Source organism: Gobius niger, assembly GCF_951799975.1.
Source record: "Gobius niger genome assembly, chromosome: 9".
Lineage (NCBI taxonomy): Eukaryota > Metazoa > Chordata > Actinopteri > Gobiiformes > Gobiidae > Gobius > Gobius niger.
Genome location: NC_136860.1, coordinates 33,919,406 through 33,936,207, shown reverse-complemented (window position 1 = coordinate 33,936,207; position 16,802 = coordinate 33,919,406). Strand labels below are relative to the sequence as shown.

The 16,802-nt window shown below is 41.5% G+C and overlaps 1 protein-coding gene across 2 annotated transcripts in view; it reads right to left on the bottom strand.

The window, feature by feature from the left end:
- Positions 1–16,802, bottom strand: part of sema5ba (sema domain, seven thrombospondin repeats (type 1 and type 1-like), transmembrane domain (TM) and short cytoplasmic domain, (semaphorin) 5Ba) — a 517,318-nt gene that overhangs the window by 229,330 nt on the left and 271,186 nt on the right. For both annotated transcript variants that reach the window (XM_079563383.1, XM_079563384.1), the window contains exon 4: positions 3,916–4,015. In XM_079563383.1, coding sequence (XP_079419509.1) covers positions 3,916–4,015 — 100 coding nt within the window. The remainder of the gene's footprint in view (positions 1–3,915; positions 4,016–16,802) is intronic.

Below are 16,802 nucleotides of genomic sequence, written 5' to 3'. Positions count from 1 at the left end.
TAGATGCAGGCTCAGCCCCCCATATTGTACATAATATAAGTAGGGGGTCTAACTCAGGTAAAATTGGAGGAGTTGCACCTGGCACCTTATTTAGCTCTAAAGCTTATTCTTTGTCCTGTCAAAAATGTAGCTTCTAGACCAGATGTCCACATGAAAATGGGGTGGCTGGGGTGGCAAGACCTTGGTGGCAGCTGTCACCCTGTGCCACCCCTCTAGATCCGCCCCTGATCGCCTGCAATGCACAAACTATCCACCAGATAGTGCTCCAGCACCCTCAGCACCCTGGGTTCCCATGGCCTTAAGGTGTCAGGAACGAAGTAAATTTACTCCAGTGCTGTACTTAAGTCGAATCTTTGAGGATCTGTACTTTAGTGTTTTTGTTGAGAACTAATCCCTTTTACTCCACTACATTTGAAAGATGAATATAAAACTTTATACCCCACTAGATTACTCGAAAGGCTACAAAGTAAAAAGTAAATTTGTCCATGTGTTTTGTTCATTTTAACAGATTCAAAATGCTCACTCCCAAACAATAGTTGGCGCTGTGAAGATGTTTCCCTCAATCCCATTGACTCATGACAAGGAAGAAGGTTTGTCCCTGTGGTGTTGCCATACAGGTTGTTATATTTTCGAACTCTATTTAAACGGATTTTGCGTAAGCTTCTTCCACTTAAAGCTGGGGCACCTGATTTTTCCCGTTCAAACGGTGACATTTTTTTGTTTTAGCTTGTTATGGCAATCTTTGAAGGTAATTTGCCATACTAAGCAGCCTGGGCTGTAGCCTTAGCTTGACGTGTGCTTTTTGGTAAAACAAAAATAAATGGAATGTCCAGACTTACAGGATACTGAAGAGGTTTGGCTTTAATATATTTTAGTCCAAGTTCCACTAGTACACATCTTGACAGAGGTCCATAGTTCCACAGGTTTCCACAGCACATAGCATTGGTCAAAAAACTGGTGCACGTTCAAGGATTACCATGTACCCACTGGAACATTTATGAACGATGTTGTGGATTGCTTTCGTCATGGACTATTTGTTTCCAACCACTGTGTTTGAGGCCCTTGGTATACCATCGGACTAAATCCCATTTCTTTTGAACACAGAAGCGTCTGTCCATCCATCGACGTGAGTTCTGCTGTGTGGATGCACCTCTGGATTCTGGATTATTCTGACTGTTGGATTAACTCAAATGTTAAATGGCTGGTACAACTTCAGAAGTGGATGTGGCGGGATATGTCCACAAGAGGGAGCCAAAGCTCACTGACAAGGCCATCGAGGCAAAGTTGACCTACTACATCAATGGAAGGAGAAGCAAGTATAAACAATTGCAAGCAAAATTAAGAGTTACAGACGAACTGTTGCACGATGATCCACCTTATGATGAAATACAAGAACGATTTAAAGACTTTGAAGCACATCTTGTGGTGTTCAAACAAATAAACCTGTCTGTTCTGAAATACTTAAACAAAGATGAACACTCAGTGGACCAGGAAAGTTGGTTTCTACCAAAACTTCAAGATCTTGTGGAATTCAAGAAGCAAATGCATTCGTAGCTTCTGTCAAATAAACCTGTGGATGAAAAGAATGAAAATGTGGAACAAAAACAAATGGATATCACAAGTAAACAAAAGGAAATTACCACTAAAGAAATAATGTCAGACACCAAACCTATACTTGCACCCCAACAAACTGAGTTAATTCTCCAGGAACAAAAGGATGTATTGCTCAAGGACAATGAAGGGTTACCTTTGGTGCTGGCATCCAATGAGCCACGCCCTACAGCCCCCTCAGTCTCACTTTCCTTCAAAAGCAGGCGCTCCATCTGCTCAACATCTTCCTCAATACAACTAAAAGAGGAGGTAAAGAGGGCAGCTTTGGCAGCACAAGCAGCTGCTATACAACATAAGAAAACAATTGCATTAAAGGAGGCCGCTCTTGCTATAGAAAAGGAGGAACTTCAGATTCAAACAGCTCTTGCGATGTCAGATGCAAAACTTAAAGTGTACGAGGGGTATGCATATGCAGATACAGAAGATGTTTTTGATGATCTGGAATCAAATGCAAGTGTGGTGTCAGTAACAAACTATGAGGACAATGCTGCGGTACCTCCACCTGCACCAGAACACAGGCCTCAGCCAGTAATCCAAGCTACTGGGGCCAGGCCCAAAACGCCATATCCCACAACAACCTCTAGGTTGATCAATGAGGATGTTGACTACAAAAGAGAGCTTGTGAACATTATGAGAGAACAAACCAAAATATCTAAAACTCTGGTAACACAACAACAAACAACACAACTCCCCAGACGTGATATACCTGTGTTTACAGGTGACCCGCTCAGTTTTAGATCTTTTATTAAGGCATTCAGACTTGTTGTTGATTCAAAAACAAACAACAACACTGATAAACTGCACTTTTTAGAGCAATACACAAGGGGAGAACCACAAACTTTAGTGAAGAGTTGCCAACACATGCCTGAACGCGTTGGTTATGTACATGCAATGTCTCTATTGGAAGAACATTATGGACATCCTTTAACAATTGCCACTGGTTTACTGGAAAAGCTTTACAACTGGCCAAATATCAAAGCTGAGGATGCAAAAGCGCTAAACAGTTTCGCATTATTCCTGGTTTCTTGCCAGAACACAATGCAAGATGTGGACTATATGGACGAGCTTGATAGCCCAACCAATATGAGGGCAGTTATATCCAAGCTTCCATACAGGACAAGAGATAAGTGGAGAACATGTGCATACGAGATAACAGAAAAACACAAAAGGCGGGTGAAGTTTGTGGATCTGGTCTCATATATCATACGTGAGTCAAAAATAGTGAATGACCCCGTATTTGGACACTTACAAGTTACTCCAGCTGGAAAACAAGAGAAAAGACCAGTCCTTTCTGAGCATTTGTCAAAAAAGGAAAAATCAAATGCAAGTAGCTTTGCCACAACTTTGACCTCTTCAGTATCCTGTAAGTCTGGACATTCCATTTATTTTTGTTTTACCAAAAAGCACACGTCAAGCTAAGGCTACAGCCCAGGCTGCTTAGTATGGCAAATTACCTTCAAAGATTGCCATAACAATTGGTCAAACAAACTTGTTTCAAGCTCTCACAGTCCCCTCTGCGTATTCAGATTGTTCGAATAATGTAATGAGATACACATTTCACATCCATTACTGCATTGAGTGGTGACTGTACTTTTACTCAAGTAATGAAGTCGACTACTTTGACCACCCCTGATTTGAGGCAATGATGCTACATTTTTGGCAACGTTACTACATACGAATCACCCGGGTCTTTTTCATGAGGTACGGTGCTGTACATCGGTATGTAACTGTGGCACTGGACCTGCATTTTAATACGGGACAGGCCATTAAATAACAGGCCTTAATGACTGAAACCTGTGACTATGGAGCGATTCCAGAAGGACTTTATCTACATGGGACACAACAAGAAAGCTCCTGGACTCAGACTCAAAGAAAACATAACTTCCAAAATGCCAAACAGAGCAATATCAGAACTACACTCAGGCTTCAAGTTTCCAATGTAATTTTGAACAGTCAATTGGGACAGAGCGTTTCCTATCGGGTTAAGCCAGGGTAGGATATCGTATTTTGAGAGCGCAATGCTTCATAAAGTTTTAGAGTCAAATCTTGGGCCCAATTTAAATCCTTCTTTGTTTCACAAGTCCCCAGGAAACCACTTAAAACATCGCTAAGCTAATAAAACGCAAAAGTTTTATCAAGCTGGATTTTGTTGTTCTCACCTGGCACCCTCAATGCACTTCTATTCATTTCCAGTTTGGTTCCAACGCGCCTACATCGCATGATTCGTCGGCCAAGCTAAACGCGATCAAGTCCTCTATAATCCGCCCTGTGTCTGAAGTGTCGGGTGCGTTTCGTTTCCCATACCTGGCGCCCACGATCAGCTCGTTCCGGGTGAGGTCGAGGGTCAGCTGGGAGTAGTCTCTCACGTCGGGGCGGGAGAAGGAGGAAATCCAAGGACTCAGCGCTGCAAGACACAGACAGAGAGCCATTCATGAGGCGCCGGGTGTAGATTACGGCGTGAAAAATGAGCCTCTCAATCTGGCACTTTGTGGGAAATATGAATGAGGTGATTTACATTTGTCCTACGCAGAGAAGCAAATGAATACGTCAAACGGGCGTGTGCCGTGGAAGTGGAAGTGTTTAGAGGATGACCTGGGGTGAATACTATACCCACATTTCATACACATGTGGTTTCTGCAGCCCCCAGATATGACATAAACGTGTTCAAATCCAAGGTTAGTTTTACTACTAACAACAGAAACGCTGATGTATTAAAAATAAGAGGTCGACCGAACAGAGCCCAGGGAGATGTTTCAATCTTGGGAAATCTTTGTATAACTTAATGCTGCTTTAAACTTCTCCACAGCTTTATCCCTGACCTCTCTGGTGCTCCTTGACCTTCATGATGTTGTTTAGTGACCGATACACTCCGACCACAGCTCTGAGGGCCTATAAAGAACAGCTGAAATCAAACTGAGAGTAGATTACACACAGGTGGCCTCTATTTAACCGTTAGGCCAAGGAGTGAACATTCTGGAGTCATGAGGAATGTTTTAAAGGCAATTTAATGCTCTCAGAAAATGCTGTATGAATACTTATGCACGCCCCACTTTTCACTTTTCTATTTTTTGAAAAATAACAGAATCATGTATCATTTTGCTTTCACTTCACAGTTTTCTGTTACTGGTGTGTGAACGTTCAGTAAAAAAAATCAAAATAAAATCTTTATGTTTAGGGTTGTAAACATGACAAAATGTGCAAAAGTTCAAGGTGTATGAATACTTTCGAGAGGCACTGTAGTTCGACCCTTTTATCCGCTTAGAAAATCCACATTGTTTCATTTTGTGTAATCATACTTTGTAGTGTAACACTTCACGTAACCATATTTAAATAGGGAAAACGTGGAAGAGCTTGGTAGCTTCTATCTTGACCTGTTTTGGAGCTATAGAGGAGAGAGGGAGAGGCTAAATGCTAACGTCGTCCGCGCTGTGTTTACGTGACTGAAGGCACGGGGGAAGATCAGACAGGTCCTAAAGAACTCGTCAAAGCTAAGGTAAGAACATATCTCAGTATGTAAAAACGGTCGCCTATGCTTTAAAATGCACATTCCAGCACAGGAGGAGGCGACGTGCAGATGTTCTGTCAATGCCATCGACTCACGACAAGGAAGAAGGTTTGCTCCTGCCTTGTTGCCGTACAGGAGGGAAATCCGGGTGCCATTTTTGTATTGTTTTCACCTCTTATTTCAACAGATTTCTGCTATTCCAAAGCAAACAATTGAATGCCACTGTGCTGAGATCCTTCCCCAGATGTCGAGCTCGGTTTAGATCCAGCGCATTTGCATCAGAGCCGACTTTATAGAGTTCAGGCTTTTACATTCCGGACCACGGTGTGAAAAATGAGCTTCTCAAACCGACACTGCATGAGAAATGTGAATGAGATGATTTACATTTGTCCTCTAAGTGTTTGCAAGCGACTATGAATCAAAAAAGATTAGACACCCACTAAGGCATCGCCAAATACAGTGTGCTCAATTTATTTCTAATCACAAACAAGAGAAGTGAATGTTTATTTTCGTTGTGCCTCCCTTCAAACCCAAAAGGCTCACACGACGGCGAGGACACAGCGGCTCGTCTTTGTTTTGATGCAAACACAATAAAATCCACTGATGATTTATTGAAGCAGGTTTCAGGTAGAGTGTGTCCCAAATCAAAACAACACCGAGTTTTTCTGCTTTGATGGAAACTTTCCTTGGACTCGTCAAAGTTTATAGTTAGTTCTAAAGCAGAGGTCGCCCTAGTCGTGTCCTAATAAAGTCCATGTGACAACAATAGAGCCATTAACTGTCTCTATATATCGGGTAATATTATGAGTTCTAATATTGTCACAAAGGAAAAGATTGCCAAGAGTTTAGTCGTACAAACGTGGATTTATTCCCTTTTGTGTAAGTTCAATGCACTGGTTAGAGCAGTGGTTTTCAAGCTTTTCATGCCAAATACATATTTGTAAAAAAAAAAAATGGCCTGTGCAAGACTGTGATTCAAACCTCGGCAAAACCAGGTCTGAAATAAATGGTTGGAATAGTCTTCAACTGAACTGATTCAGGACTAAAATGGAGTTTACAAATCCAATGCTGCGTAAAACGGTTCGAGCCGGATCCCAAGTTCGAAAAGAGCTGGATCTTTTTGAGTCTATTTCAGAACTCCCCCAAACAAACACAAGAATCAGCCCAACCATGGAGCAGGCGACACAAGGGAAAGATTTTTGCTCTAAAGTCAAAGTCAAATACACTAAAAATGATTTATCAGACAGTTGCCGACTCTTTCTATTAGTTGAAGTAGTAGATCTTTTTCCTCCCGTCATTTTTTTAAATCATTTTTTTGTCTTTTTTTTTTGTCATTTTTTGTCTTTTTTGTCACATTTTTGTCACATTTTTTGTCATTTTTTTAGTCTTTTTTTGGGTCATTTTTTTTGTCTTTTTTTGGGTCATTTTTTTGTAATTTTTTGTCTTTTTTGAATTTTTTTTGTCACATTTTTGTCACATTTTTGTCACATTTTTGTCACATTTTTTGGTCTTTTTTTGTCATTTAAAAAAAAAAAAAATGTCATTTTTTGTCACATTTTGTAATTTTCTTTGGTCTTTTTTTTGGGTCATTTTTTTGTACATTTTTTGTCTTTTTTTGTAATTTTTTTGTCACATTTTTGTAATTTTTCTGGTCTTTTTTTAAATCATTTTTTTGTCTTTTTTTTGTCATTTTTTGTCATTTTTGTCACATTTTTGTCACATTTTTTGTAATTTTTTTTTGTCTTTTTTTGGGTCATTTTTTTTGTAATTTTTTGTCTTTTTTGTCATTTTTTTGTCACATTTTTGTCACATTTTTGTCACATTTTTTGGTCTTTTTTTGGTCTTTTTTTTGTCATTTAAAAAAAAAAAAAAGTCATTTTTTGTCACATTTTGTAATTTTCTTTGGTCTTTTTTTTGGGTCATTTTTTTGTACATTTTTTGTCTTTTTTTGTAATTTTTTTGTCACATTTTTGTAATTTTTCTGGTCTTTTTTTAAATCATTTTTTTGTCAATTTTTGTGTCTTTTTTGTCATTTTTTTGTCACATTTCCATCATTGTTTTCACCTCAGTTCTGTCGCTATTTTCACACCTTTTTTCCAGAAGCTTTTGGACTGGGGTAAAGCCAAACTGGAGAAAATGTGCTCGGTTCAGGTGGGAGTTAAGGGGTTAAAAAGTGTGCTTTTTATTGATCGTGTCTTTAATATGGAGAGCTATCTGGCTGGCATCATTATAATAATATTAAAAAGAGCCAGTCTTTTGAACGCCTCTTTGAAATGAACAGATCCCAAAGACTCCCAGCAAAGAGCCGTAAATCCCATCACTGGGTCCGACCTTCTCGAACAAAACAAGTCACTGTTAACAAAACCCTGCACCTTTTCCGATGGTCGTTTTGTGAATGAATGCTGTGACCAACATCAGTGTCTTACATCGGAGCGGCTCAACCTCCACTCGCCTTCGCCCTCACCCCGAGGCCCTAACGTGAGCTGACACTCGGACAAAAGACACACTGTCGGACTCGGGCTTAAACCAATCCACATTTCAAAAGCATAAAGCACGTGGGGGCCACCGGAACGGGCCCTTAAACTTCAACAGGGCCCGAAATGCATGTCTTTGAAGGGATTTTTCCCATTATAGCTGTTAAGAGACTTCCTATGAGCAACAGTTAGTCGGAGATCAAGGCCTCAACCAAGTCACAACTTTTACCACACACTATGGAAAAGAAAAGTAAAGTCGGTGAAAGACGATTTTAATACAGAGCTCTCTCATTAATAAATAAAGACAGTCTATTTGAGGTTCCTTTGGTTATTACAAAACTGAACACATTCTTGCCAGAGGGATAAAAGAAATTATGGATTAGGAAATGATGCCTTATTGTAGCATTTAGCCGCACTGCAGATAAAGTTACTCACTGAGAAAGCTATCAAACATTAAAACTTTAATTTCTTTTATATGAGCTCGCGGCAGTGAGAGAGGGACTGAAGTGTGACTCCCAGATTTAGTTTTCTTTCTTAGACTATACGATGAATCAGTCTGAGAGAGAAGTTTAGGCATTTCTTATGGAATAGGTTTTTCTTCCCTTTTCAGTCACTCACTTAGGGCCAGATCTGCTGCCTGGCGCAAGGACAGCGCTGCTCCAAACGTGGCGGTTATCCTCCATGGAATCGCTTATAAAAGAGAAGAGGTCGACTGAGGCGCGGTTATTACTCATTCATTTCCTCGCTCTGCCTTATGATATGCTCTCACAGGTCAAACTTAAAACTTTATTTATCCCATCGTGAGCTAAACCATGTCCGTGTCCCGAGAGAAAGATGAAAGATGTACAGCTGGTCCCGCTGTGTGGCGCGGGCTCGGCACTCACTCGGCCGTAGTTGAGGTAACGTGACCAAAACAAAAGCACATGTTCACCCAGCACAACCTCCACAATCCCCCTCCCTTGCTCGGAAAAAGGCTGCCCTACATCATGTCACCATTGGTCATGAATGCTTCTCCAGCCCATGTACAGTCCACTTAAAGGGACTATACGGAGTTTCCTCCCCCTATATGTTCCAGCCATGTCCTAATGTCTAGAATGAGCCCAGACCTGTTCACCACAACTGCCTCTAAAATCCTGCACTGTCACAATTTGGGTCCAAAGTGCCGTCATGCACGAGCTTAATACAGAGACTGCAGTTTCGCGTGAGAGCTGAGGTGGCAGTAGTGAGTAAAGACAAACTTGCATCTAGTCTCTTTAAGCATTTCAGGCTCTCACAGGTCAAACTGAAAATTGTATTTATCCAATCGTGAGCTAAACCAGGTCCGTGTCCCGAGAGAAAGATGTACAGTTGGTCCTGCTGTGGCGCAGGTCGGCACTCACTCGGCCGTAGTTGCGGTAACGTGACCAAAACAAAAGCACATGTTCACCCAGCACAACCTCCACAACCCCTCTCCCTTGCTCTTGCGAGTCTGGTTGGAGGAAAAACGCTGTTCTACATCACATCAATAATGTACAATACAGAGTTTAAAACTGTTAAAACTAAGTATTTTCCTCCCCCTACATGTTCCAGCCATGTCCTAATGTCTAGAATGAGCCCAGACCTGTTCACCACAACTGCCTCTAAAATCCTGCATTGTCACTGAAAAAGGTGTTATTTGGGGAGACTGCAGTTTCACGTAAGACCTGAGGTGGCAGTAGTGAGTATAAAATGACCAACTATCTAGTCTTAGATGAAAGAAAGAGTTGAAAAAAAAAAAAAAAAAGTTTGCTATAGTCTGCATTTAGAATCACAACATCAGGCCCTTTATGAAAGTAGAAAATGAGCGCTGCTTAGGGTCCCATAGGTGTAACAGGTTGTAGTAGACTCACGGGTGCTCTTCCAAGGAGCCGATAGTGCATGAGGACAGAGGAGAGACTGGCTGTGCGTGTCAAAAGCAGTCAAAACAGGTATGGAGGCACTCCGGAGTAGCAAAAATTAAAAATCCTTTATTAATGCATGGACAAGAAGATTAAAAAACGGCAACACATTTCGACAGCTATGTCTTCATCAGGGCGATTTTTGTGAATGAAATGACTTACATGTGTGTTAAAATACCCGAGAGGGCTCACGTGAGGTGTCATGTGACCCAATGTGACAAACCAATACATACACACAATGTACAACATGAAATTATTAAGACATGGAACAAGCCAAGGAGCTTATTGTTACATATGTTAACGGGACATATTAAAAGACATCCACATGCAGGAAAACACATGTGAAAAGTACAATAATAACGGAGCTTAGTATGACCGCACATATAGATACGCACAGCCAGTCTCTCCTCTGCCATCAGGCCCTTTATGTTTGACCTTTTAACCCACAGTCCGGTTTGGCTTTACCCGAATCTAAAAGCTACTTAAAAAAAAGCGACAAAAACACAACAAGGGTGAAAACAAAACAAAAAAGCAGCAAAAAAGTGACACAAAAAAACAAAAAGTGATGACAACATGGCAACCACATGAGGAGAAAGATCAGTTTAGATCAGTTTTGTAGGACTTAGCTTTCAAATGAGGCGTTACACGGACCTATGAGAAACTTTTAGATTTGGGAAACACCGAGCTGGAGAAAATGCAAACTATTAAGGTGGGGGTGAAGAGGTTAAGACATTTCTGTGGTCAACAGCAGTGTCTAAATACACACCACCTCACACCACTAAATATAGGAGCACTGTCCCCTCCACATGGCCGTGGGCACCCAGGGTGCTGAGGGCGCTGCAGCACCCCCTGGTGGATAGTTTGTGAACGGCAGGCAATATTCACCCCTTAACTCCCACCTGAACCGAGCACATTTTCTCCAGCTTTACCCCAATCCAAAAGCAAGAAAAAAGTGAGAAAACATTAACGAAAAATTGACAAAAAATTGACAAAAAATGACAAAAAATTGACAAAAAAGTGAGAAAAAATTGACAGAAATTTGCGAAAAAATTGACAAAAAAAGCAAAATTATTTGCTTTTTTTGTCAATTTTGTGACAAAAAATGGACAAAATAGTGACAAAAAAGTGACAAAAAATGGACAAAAAAGTGATAATAATTTGACAAAAAAATGCGAATAATTTGACGAAAAAGTGACAAAAAAGTGACAAAAAACTGTACAAAAAGTGACAAAAAATGGACAAAAAATTGACAAAAAAGTGAGAAAAATGTGACGAAAAATTGCGAAAAAATGGACGAAAAAGTGACACAAAATTGACACAAAATTGACGAAAAAGTGATAATAATTTGACAAAAAAATGCGAATAATTTGACAAAAAAGTGACAAAAAAGTCATGAAAATTTGACAAAAATCAGACGACTGCCCCACAAAAAAAGTGCTGAAAAAAAATCTGACGTGAGGAAAAAGATTCATTTAGTTTTGTAGGTCTTTCAAATGAGGTGTTACACTGGCCTACAGGATTTGGGTAAAGCTGAACTGGAGAAAATGCTCTCGGTTCAGGCGGGAGGTAAGAGGTTAATAAATAGGATTTAGGCACAGAAAAAGTATTTTGGGGGTAAATTTTGTCCCTCAGCCCCCCTAACTAAAATATGTTCCCACGGCTCTGCCCCCCCAGATACACATATAAAAAAAAATTACAAAAATAAATCACCTTAAGGCACAAAAAAAGGAGGAAAAACTCCACATTTCAGGCTTCAAAGTTGTCAGCTCGTATTGATCAATGTGTAAAAAAGTGACTTGCCTTGGCAGGACAAAGCAATCAAACCTCGAAACAGAGCGTTCCGATCGTCCTTGTGTGAAAGTCGATCAGAACGTGTGGAATGCAGGAGACGGATGGCAGCGGCCGGAGGAACAAAAGAGACGTTGGCTTTTACGGAGCCAAATGTGGCAGAAATCAGCCAGCAGCAAACTGAAAAGATGTTCAAAATCATAGCCAAGAAAAGAGACCGAAAACCCGGCGCTTTCCAACAAATATTGATTCATGAAACGAGGAGAAGCTCAAACAGACACTGGAATGAAAAATGGTGTCCGGGAGGTGTTGGACATTGGACAGAGGCTTTTAAAAGTAGAAATAGTTTCGTAATTGGACATTGCAGAAACTGGAGGATTGATTTTATGGAAGTTTTTTTTTTTAAAGAGAACCTGCAGCAAACAGTGAATAAACAAAACTGTTGTGTTGTTTAACGTGGGCATATGATGCACAAAATAGGCTCAAAATACACGTTTTCTTACATTTTAATAGAGTTTTGAGGACAGTCGGGTTCAAATTCTAGATAGAGAGAAATGTAAAGGCACATTGAACCGGGGGAGCCTCTGTACAAGGCGAGAAATAAGTTACATTTTCTTCAAATGAGTCGATTTGTCCTTGATTTGAGGAGCCACTTCCAAGAAATATGTCCATGACGCAGGTTTTTTACACTTTAATGAAAGAAAAATTGCAATGAAAATGATGATTTACTTGAAAATGGTCTGTTGTGGATGTGTATTCTTGGTTTAAGTGTAAAAAAAACTTGCTTCAGGACAGACTACTTGAAGTTAGTACCTCAAATTAAAGATACATTTACTTCATTCAAGAAAATTTCACTTATTTCTGTTTTGTTACCCCTTGGAATATGGACTTTTTTGTTCCAAGTACTCTGGATTAAAAAAAAAAATCACTTTCAAGAACAAAGGCCATTAAGTGACAGAAAATAAAAATGTTGATTTTGTTGTTGTCCTTTGTTTTGTTAAATATAGTATTTTGAATTTGTTTGTGGTTTAGATCCCTTACCATTTTTTAGTCAAACAAATTCATAGTAACCTCGGCCTCGGATCAATAGTTTTGTAGGTTTTCTGGTGAGAGGCTCCGTCAGCAGTGAAAACCTTCCAAACAATTGATCCTGGAGTGTCATAGAGGCCACTGTGATGGAAAGTGAAGGTGCCATGCTGAACACTCATACAGATACACATAAAAAGTTGCATAATGTACCTTTAATATTACCCTTTGTATATTTGTCATTCAGACCACTCAAGCTCCATAAACAACCGGTTCTTCGGTGTACAGCCATTGCCATAATTGCCATAACCCTAATCTATGTGTTACATTTATGGACCTTCAGATGAAGGGCTTTGCTTATGCGGTTATGAGATCTAACTAGTTTAATCCCTCCCAGAACAACGGTCATATAGTCTAACAAGTGAAACTGTTAACGAATAGGATTGTAGGTGCATGGAGTCCTGGCCTCTCCACTTGGCAAGTTTATAGGTACGGAATTTGTTTTGTCCTCCTTTAGGATGTTGTAAGCTCAGACATCTACTTATAAAGCATTTGAATCAATTTATGAACCTGCAGGCGAGTTTTCCAGCATTTATGTGAAAGTGACTCTGAAAAGTGACCCTGCAGATTGTGAAACGTGCCTATAAACTCAACCCTGTGAAGAAATGGGAGGCTACAAATATGTTGTGAAGTGAGGAATGAGCAGAGCTACTTAAATGTAGTGGCTTCCACTTTCATTGTTTGTTATAAAATAAATTCAGATATAGAGCCTTTAAACACACAGTTTCACACCATGGGCCCGATCTTGTGTCTCAAAACGGAGACGATAGCGTGACATTTAGCGCTCAGTAAGAGCACTTTGTGATCTTGCCACTCCAGACTTAGCGCATTTAAGTGGGTGGAGACACAGATTTTCCTCCAACCAGATCGACTCCTCCAGGAGAGCGGTTGTGTGGGAGTGGGGGGTGAACATGTGCTTTTGTTTTGCTTCGCGTTCACGCCAAGCGCGGCCGATCCGCGCCACAGCGGACGCTGTAGCTGTTTTTCTCTCAAGACGTGAACATGGTTTAGCTCACGATGGGGTAAATAAAGTTTTTAGTTTGACCTGTGAGAGCCTAAGGCTTAAGAAAGAACGCAAGACAGCGCAATGTAAACCAGGAAGTGAATGTCAGCCGTGTTTCCATCAGTGCAGTCGCCTCCTCTTGTGACGCCCCCTCACAGGTGGCGGAGGCCACTGGCACATATAGCGCCGCCACTCGGAAAATAATTCGCCAAGAGCCTGCGCCGCCCCGTGCGCCGCCAAGATCTGGCCCCATGTCTTCAATGTGAAAGGTGTGAAATCCACGGGTCATGTTCAGTCGTCTGAAGAACAGTTTTACCTTTAGCTATCAGGAAGCTGAACTCCCTCCCTTCCCCAACCTTTGAATCTTGAATCTCTTGTGAGTTGAACCAGTCTGACATTTCGATTACAAGAGCGAGAAGAAGCTCCTGAAAATAAAACCCAGTCCAGACGGCAAAAATCTAAATCTACATCTTCTTCAATTACATTAAACTATAACAAACTATAAATTAACATCTGCACCAGCCCATACATTTGTCTTTGTCTCTGAACTATGTAAAGCTATAACAATGACAAGCCCTTGAGTCCACACAGCATTAAGTAAAGCAAGTCCACCTCTGCTCTCATTCACGGAAACACTTTTTAATCAGTATCCGGCTAACAGAGGGAGATGTAACCTTTTAAAATTTAATAACAGACTCAAATAGGCTCCGGCACACACAGGACTTAACCAGCGATAGCCTCGGTCTGAGCAATAAATCACTAATGGTCCCAGAGCAGGCAGATACAATAGGCGCTCGAAATCTGCCAAACTCAAGGTCCCGGAGCGACGCGAAGGGGTCAGCTGGTGCATGATGAAAATGCAGCCGGCCCGCAGAGCTAATTATGGAGAAAAGGGGAATTCAACGAAATGAAAACCTTGGATTGAAGTTATAAAGAACAGAGCAGAGCTGGGATGAACTGGTGAATCATTATTGTGAATGTTCGCTAGCAAAGAATTGATTTTCTCAAAGTGTGGAACCACAGGAGGTCATGGGCAGCTCTGTCCGGCCAGTCTTTGTTTGTAATATAGAGACAATTATACGCCCTCTTTGGTTAGTCCTTGATTAGAACTACTTTGTTCAGTCCTGGTTTAAACTCCATCCATCCATCCATCCATCCATCCATCCATCCATCCATCCATTCATCCATCCATCCATCCATCCATCCATCCATCGCCAAAATCCTGAGTGTCCAGACCTTTTTCATTAGACCTTTTTCATCAGGGGCTGCATACTGAAGTGTAAACTGGCTATAGGTGTATTTAGCGGAGGTTTAAACTGTGCCCCACACCTTTATGGGCGTTTACAACCTTAATGCCAGCTCGGTCTCACGCCAAGGCTTGAGGCTAGAATTGTGTCTTGGAACAAAAAAAAGGACCATCTCTGGTGATGTGTGCCAAATGAAGCTTGAAGGAATAGGCCACCGTTTTTACATACTGAGATATGTTCTAACCTGAGCTTTGACAAGTTCTTTAGGACCTGTCTGATCTTCCCCCGTGCCTTCAGTCACGTAAACACAGCGCAGACGGCGTTAGCATTTAGCCTCTCCCTCTCTCCTCTATAGCTCCAAAACAGGTCAAGATAGAAGCTACCAAGCTCCTCCACGTTTTCCCTATTTAAATATGTTACGTGAAGTGTTCCACTACAAAGTATAATTACACAAAATTAAACAATGTGGATTTTCTAAGCGGATAAAAAGGGGGGACTATATTGTAAGGCGTAATAATAGCAGGAGTAGTTTGGCATCCGCACAGTAAAGTGAAGATTACTGCGCGGATTTTGAACTACTCCTGGTATAGGGAAAATGTGGAAGAGCTTGGTAGCTTCTATCTTGACCTGTTTTGGAGCTATTGAGGAGAGAGGGAGAGGCTAAATGCTAACGCCGCCTGTGCTGTGTTTACGTGACTGAAGGCACGGGTGAAGACCAGACAGGTCCTAAAGAACTCGTCAAAGCTAAGGTAAGAACATATCTCAGTATGTAAAAACGGTGGCCTGTTCCTTTAAGCACAAATTCAACCTGGAAGACCTGCCTGCAACATTCATTCATCGCCTCATCACCAGCAGCTCCACACCAATCATACAATCACACATTCCTGCTTCATCCATTCATCGCCCAGGATCCCCTTCTTATTAAGCTCACTCATTCATCCGTTTCCCAGCTGTGCTGTGCCCCTCCTCCACTGCCTGGCCTCTCCTCGACTCTGCCCTTCATTGTCAACCGGCCGCCCTGGGTTTCAGCCTCTGCCTCCACCAGTGTCCAGACTCCGAGGGAAGATTCTCTCTAACATTCATCACTGAAATGTATGTCATATCGTAAATGCAATCTTCCACCGGGGTCTGAGCCCCAATTACAATTCATGTCTTATAAAACTTCCTAACGCCACTCTGTTTCTGAGTGTTTTCAGGTTGAATTCTTTGGGCAGCCCTGGATTATTGCAGCCTTCAGGAGAGCAACCATTCAAATTGCAATTTTGATTTGTTTGAAGTGTCTGCTCTATATTTGATGGGGGTGGAGCAGATGGTCTCATGATCGGAAGGTCGGGGCTCCTGCAGGTGCTCATACTGTCGTTGCATCCTTGGGCAAGACACTTCACCCACCTTGCCTCCAGCGTCTGCGTACACTGGTGCATGAAAGAGAGTGTGAATGGGGGACTGGTTCCTTGCTGTACAGCGCTTTGAGCCTAATAAAAGGTAGAAAGGCACCAAATAAATCGAGACCATTTACCGTTTCAGGCCTTTCAAAGATATACCGTAAATGCTCTAATATAGGCCGGGGCCTTTATTGGAACCAGGCCACAATTAGAGACAGGCCTTTATTTCTATTTGAACAAAATGGAAGAAAAACGAGATTTGTGTCCATTTGCACCCAAAATATTAGGTTCATTTATTAATTAACATTTCAAACCCTCTCCCAGCAGCTGGAACATTGACGCCTTTTATTTTGTCGGGACAACAGGAAGTGTTTCGTTGCTGTTAGCGGAGCTTTGATATCAATGTCACTGCAGGTTTCTGTTTCGTTTTTACCGGACCGGATTATTTGTTGTTATCTTGTGTAAAGGCGAGTTTAGACGGAGCGTTTGTGTTTGTGATCGATCATGAGACTGACCCGAGAGAAGACGAGACGCTCGCGCTGATGGGAGGAGTTATTTTGAGGCGTGGGACTGACCTGCACATGGAGCAGCTGGACGTGCTTTGAAGACGCGATGGAGACTTTATTAAAACCCTGGAGGGTCACACAACATTTGTTGTTTGCCCTGTTTCCAAATATCGTCACAGGAGGTTTGAAAAGTGGCTAAATCTGTGTCAAAGTTACGCTCGGATCAGCTCCTCCGCAGCGTCCCCCTCGGCCCGGGTTCCCGTTTGTTTACTTCCTGCACGTGA